This window comes from Myotis brandtii, unplaced genomic scaffold, assembly GCF_000412655.1.
Source record: "Myotis brandtii unplaced genomic scaffold, ASM41265v1 scaffold79, whole genome shotgun sequence".
NCBI lineage: Eukaryota > Metazoa > Chordata > Mammalia > Chiroptera > Vespertilionidae > Myotis > Myotis brandtii.
Genome location: NW_005371173.1, coordinates 181,332 through 187,331, shown reverse-complemented (window position 1 = coordinate 187,331; position 6,000 = coordinate 181,332). Strand labels below are relative to the sequence as shown.

Sequence of the window (6,000 nt, the reverse complement as noted above, 5' to 3'; positions counted from 1 at the left end):
CGACCAGCAGTCGCCACCGCCTTCCCAGCAGCCTCGCCGGCCGTGGGCAGACCCGGAGCCAGACCAAGGGGGCGACCACCGTCCAGCGGAGGACGAGAAGGAGAACGCGAGGCCACACACCCGCCCGGACCTGCCCTTCTCCAGGCCCTCGCCCCTCGCCGGAAGGGACCTTTGATGGAGCCCAGGGGAGGGGTCCGAGGATTTACAGACTGTCGCAGGGTGGGCTAAAGGCTGAGGTCATGTAACTACTTCCTTCTGTCCCTTTCTACACACCCCTCTTCTCTACCCCTTTTCTCTGCTCCACTGCCTCCCGCCCCCCTCCCCCCATACACACCCTTCTTCCAGGAAGAAGGCGCTTTGCAAGGGTTAAAAGATCTTTTCTTTCCCCTTCCTCGGTCCTTTATTTCCCCACCTTTATTCTCCCGATTAGCTTTCCCTTTTTTGTGCAGCCCTTCGGCTGCAGAGGCAAAGCACAAGACCCTTGTCCAAGTTCACCTGTGATCCCTTCCCCCCATCCAACTGCTCTCTTAAAAGCAACACCGGTGCTTCTGGGGTTAATTGCCCCAGTTTTCTGCCCAGGAGAATTAAAACTTGTTCCCACCCCCTCTCCTTCCTACCTTACCTCCCCTCCCCAACCCCCCTCCCCCCCAATCTCTGGCTACCTGAAGAAATAATCTTTTCCCTCTCACACATACAGTCCTCAATTCTTCATTGAGCTAGTTTGCCCTAATCCCAGCTCAGTCCACTCCAAATTTGATTTATAATCTTCCCCACCTTTTTATATACAAGAAGAAAGGTTGCCCATTGTCTATGAATTTGAGAACAACCCAATAATCCTCTCCTGGGGAACTTTCTAACAATTAGACCTACATCTCAAGGCCCTAACAGACTATCCTCAACATTTCTTTTATCCCCCTCCCTCTACCAGTGCCCCCAGGTCACAGGCAGAAAGGAGGCAGCCTGAGCAAAGCCTAAGGTTGGGGTGAGGTGGGGTGGAAGCAAGAGAAGCTTTTATTGTTGGGCTTTCCAGGTAAAGTTCAGAATCAGTGACTTGCAGTCTTCAGTCCTGGGGGTAATTTATTTGCTACTTGGAGGAACCAGTGAGAAAGCAGACTCCCGCATAACACAGATACTCTGTGGACCCCTCAAAACCATCCTAGCTTCTGCAAAGACTTCAGCTGCCCCTCCCGGGCTCTCTGCTTCCACTGGGCACATGCTGATGCCCCTGAGTGGGCTGCTTTGGTGGTGGTGCTGCTGCTACTGCTGTGCCTGGTACCGCTTTGGACTGTGCACCCCAGCTCCCCAGATGTTGCGCCACCAGGGTCTCCTCAAGTGCCGCTGCCGCATGCTCTTCAATGACCTGAAGGTTTTCCTACTTCGGCGCCCCCCTCCAGCACCCCTGCCCATGCACGGAGACCCCCAGCCCCCAGGTTTGACCGCCAACAACAATACCCTTCCGGCTCTGGGTGCCGGGGGGTGGGCAGGCTGGAGGGGCCCTCGAGAAGGGGTGGGCAGGGAGACCCCTCCTCTGCCACCTCCACCACCTTTGCCACCTTCTTCTGTGGAAGATGACTGGGGTGTCCCAGCCACGGAGCCACCTGCCTCACTGCTCAGCAGTGCCTCCTCAAATGACTTCTGTAAGGGGAAGGCTGAGGACTGCTACTCACTGGGCAGCAGCCTGGACAGTGGCATGAGGACCCCGCTGTGCCGCATCTGCTTCCAGGGGCCAGAACAGGTAAGGCCATTTCCCCCTTTTCCTGCTTTCTTGTAGTGTCTCCAGATCTCGCAGATTGCTACTCGCCTACTTGCTCTGGGGAACCATTATGTTGTGTCTAATGTGAGGACTGTAAGTTTTAAGACTCTCAATGATGTTCTTTTGGTTAAGTTTGCCCCAAGAGGGTCTGGTTCCTGGTGGAGCCTGTTTGGTGGCTCGGTTGTATCCCAGTGTTTACATGTTCCTTCCAATGCTAGTATCTTCAGTTCCATGTGAAAATTCCATAAGTGTCCTCAAAATAGAAGATCCAGAAGTCAGGAGCAATGAAATGAAGGAACTCGGTGGTCCGTTCACACTTGTCGTGAAGATGTCCTTTTGTCTGATTTATTGTGAGTGGCATTTTCCCCAGCTCATCTTCAGTCCCAGATTCAAACTTCTTCCCTCCATGAAAGTGAGCAGCGATCTTGTCCACTTTCCCTATTCTTATAGACCGAAACCCAACGAGCCTGTGCCTGTTTCTTCATTTTCATGTAGAGACTGTCCCCTCCCATATTACATTTCCTTCTCAGCAGTGTGTTTTAGTCACTGCAGAGAAAATGGAGAAGGATTCTAGGTCCAAGGAGACTGCAGTTTGCTAAGACACTTCTTGGCAGACTTGTGTTTCCTAGGTTGAAAGCAGGTAGGTAAGTGGGGTGAGAGTGAATTTAAGGGAAATAGAGAGACTAATAGAGAATCTTGTTGTATCTAGTCCCCTCTCAGGCTTGAAGCACATCAACTGAGATTGTCCCTCCCACTCTCCCCATCCAGGATAGAGAATGGCGAGTACCTCACAGACCAGAGTCTTCCCAAGTCTGAGAGTTTTCACTACCCCATTCATTCAGATTTTCACAGACATACTTACCCCACCCCTTTGAGCTCCACTTTCAATCTAGTGTCTGCAATGCTGGATAGCATGTGCACATTCTTCCAGAGTCATATTGTGGCAGCTCTTTCCACAGAATCCCAGCTCTGAACATCAGATCTAGTCAGTCATTCTGGGGAAAGAATACTCACTTGGGCCCTGGGCAGGGTTATGTGATCACATCAGCCACTTCTTTGTGGATTTCCTGGAAGAGGAGGGAAGACTTCTAGGTGCTCTCTGAACAAATGGCAGTGCACTGGGATGCCATGCTGGTGTCCCGAGTAGTCCTGGTTCTTGTTGGGGGCTTGCTCTGTAAGAGGCAGGCTTGGCTGACATTTTCATTCATTTGATCTCTGCTCTGAATGGGGAAAGCACTTCATGGACAGATGATGACTGAGGCCACACCCTGGGCATTATGAGGGAAGGAGATATAGACATCCAGATGAATACATATCTCTGAGAGTTTGAGGGCTGGATTCCTTCTTCTTGTGATGAGGATTGCCTGAAGTCCCAAATAAAGTACCGCCCAGAGTTGAGGACTTCAGTTAGGGGAGAAGGTCCAGGGTCCCTGCTCCATGCCCTTTTCCCAGCCCTCCGCATCACCTCCAGTGCTGGGTCTCCAGCAGAGACACAAGGCAGAGTGGCTTGGCTGAGAGCAAGAGGGAACCTCACTTTGGGGACCACCTGGTCAGGATCTTGCCCGAATCAGGAGCCTCATCCATTCCCAGACAAGGAATTACTTAGTTTCTTAAGTTCTTAAGCTATTTCTTTCTTCTCCCATATGGGCTGGCTCAGGGCTGCATGTCACAGGGGCTGCTGGGAGTGTGGCTTCTGGTAAGAGTACCCTAGTCCATAGAGAACAGCATGACTTGGAGACTATTTGATGGGTGTGTGCAGTCCAAATAGCTTTATCTCACTGGGTTCTTTTTCCACTTCTGTGATTTCAAGACACCTTTTTCTGCTTCCCCTCCTTTTCTCATATTTGTTGAGAAGACCCAGGAGATAATGAGCATGAAAATGCCTTGAAAGGGATTAATTAATAATTGCATGTATTTTGATTATGAAAAAGCAGTATTTTGTTGAGAAAAGAAAAAGAATGACATCATTAAGCATATTGTGAAACACTTCGTGTGCTACAGGGTTGGGTCAGAGATTAAAAGATTTTCTTCCTCACTTATTATTCTCATGATGTGTCATGAAGAAAACATTGACTAAAAAAGCTAACAACACTGCGAGAGGAATGGGCTCTGTTATTATGTGGGAGAAATAGGATATTTTGACAGCATTAAGACTGGATCAAATCAAGTATTTCCTGTATATTATCATTACATTTTGGGATTTGCTTTATCTGTGCAGGAGCCAGGAGATTAGAATGAGAACATGTTATAGAAGTATTAAAAGCAATGTAGCTTAGATGTGGGGAAGGCATTTCCCCACTTTTTCTTCATTTTCCCCCATAGCATTTCAATAAGGAAGGGAGACAAAAGAGGGAGGAGACAGGGAAAACTTTCTAGAGAAGGGAGAGGGAGAGGGAGAGTGAGGGTGGAGAGAGAAGCTGAGATTTTATTTCAGTATCTTAGTTTCCTTCTGCTCAGGAAGAGAGCTGTCCAGCATTTGTCCACATGTGACCCTGAAAGGCGTGCAGACAGACTGTAATCTCAGGGCTGAATGTCTTGGTCTTTTCCCTGCAGCCAAACAAAGGGACCGAACAGCTCCCCAGTCATCTGCCACTACTCCAAGGGCTAAAAGACTGCCAAACACGAAGATGTGGTCTCTTCCTGCCAATATGTGGTGAGGGACAACTGAAAGATCCAGCTAGTGTCACATATTTATACAGGATTTCGCATCACTCATTCATAAATGCATTTAACACACATGGACTGAGCTTTTACAGTGTGCCAGATGCTGTTCTAGGCACTGAGTATCCAGGAATAGACAAAACAGTTGAGATCTCTGCTCTCCTGAATTTGACAGTCTAGTGGAGATACAGAAATTGACAAATAAACTACTAGATAAATCAAGTGATTTCGGATGGTGTTGACTGCCTTGATAAAAGTAAAACAGGAAAATGAGTTAGACAAGAATGAAAAGGGGCGGGCCTTGGGAAAGATGCAGCTACCTTAGATACAGTGTTCAGGAACAGCCTTCCTAAGAAGGTTCCCTCTGAGCTGATACCTACATGGTGAGGAGGACCCCCTGATGGAAAATCATTTCAGGTAGGGGGAACAGCAGGTTTAAAGGCCTCAGTGTGAATAAGCTGAGCATGTTTGAGAAACAGGAGGAGGGCGATGAGCAGGTGTGAACAAATGCTTTGAGAGACAACTTGGCTTTACCCTAGAAAACTGACCAAGTACCCACTCTCCTCCTTTCAGCCATTCATTCAGGTTGGATCAGGGTCAAGGTCCATGAGAGTGTAAGACAAGAGCCCAGTCACCAACCCTTCGCTCTCCATTTCTAGTTCACTTTGAGGGACAGTGAAGCCTGGTGGGTTAGCGGAGGTCTCTGAAGCCAGATGGTCCTAGCTCAAGGTCTGAACAAATTGTATAGCCTCTCTGTGCCTTGGGTCCTCATTTTTTTAAGTTGGGATAATGATGATCATCCCCAATATACAAGGTCATTGAGCATCAGTGCTGTTACAGTGTGTTGTTGTTGTTGTCTCAAATGCAAGAGAATGCTCCCCCTGCCTCGTTTAAAAGGAAAAATGTGCCCTGGCTCCCAGTCTGGCAGGAGGAGCGCTATGGTCGTGGTCTGGCTGTGTTAGTGGGTTGTTTTTTTGTGCACTCACAATGGTCTAGGCACAGTGCTGCTCCTCTGCTTCCACCATCACAAGTATTAAGTGCCCACCTATGCCTGCTGCTCTGCTGAGCAAAGTGTAAAGACACATGGCCCATGTGGCCCTGCCCTCTGGGAGTTGCACAATCTAACCCAGACATCACGGAGGCTGATAGAGATCAAGAACACACAGACAGCAAGTCGAAGTGAATTGCAGTAATATCGGCTACAAGAAAGGGATGTGTGTTTAAAGGTGGCTAGTGTGTGGGGTGCCTATGCCAAGAGGCAAGTGGGAGAATTTGCTACTTTTTATCTAATTAGTCAGAGAGGGCTTCTTCAGTGTGGCTGCTGAATACCAAATGAGATGAAATAGACTTTTACTGAGTTAGAAAGCTAGAAGCAGCCTGGCTGTGTTGCTCAGTGGTTTAGTGCTGGTCTATGGCCACATCTTTGATGAGCTATAGCACTAAAGCCACATAATTTGCTCATAACTATCATATTGATGACCAACAGTAATGACCAGATATAAATATTTAATGTTCTCTCTCTCTCTCTCTCTCTCTCTCTCTCTCTCTCTCTCAATTAAAAAAAACATATAAAAAAAGAAAGAAAT

At 48.2% G+C, this 6,000-nt stretch overlaps 1 protein-coding gene across 1 annotated transcript in view; it reads left to right on the top strand.

Moving 5' to 3' along the window:
- Positions 1 to 6: 6 nt before the first annotated feature.
- The window catches only part of MARCH4 (membrane-associated ring finger (C3HC4) 4, E3 ubiquitin protein ligase), a 77,230-nt gene continuing 71,236 nt past the window's right edge, over positions 7 to 6,000 (top strand). The window contains exon 1 of the mRNA XM_005883383.2: positions 7 to 1,735. Coding sequence (XP_005883445.1) covers positions 1,214 to 1,735 — 522 coding nt within the window. The 5' untranslated portion in view covers positions 7 to 1,213. The remainder of the gene's footprint in view (positions 1,736 to 6,000) is intronic.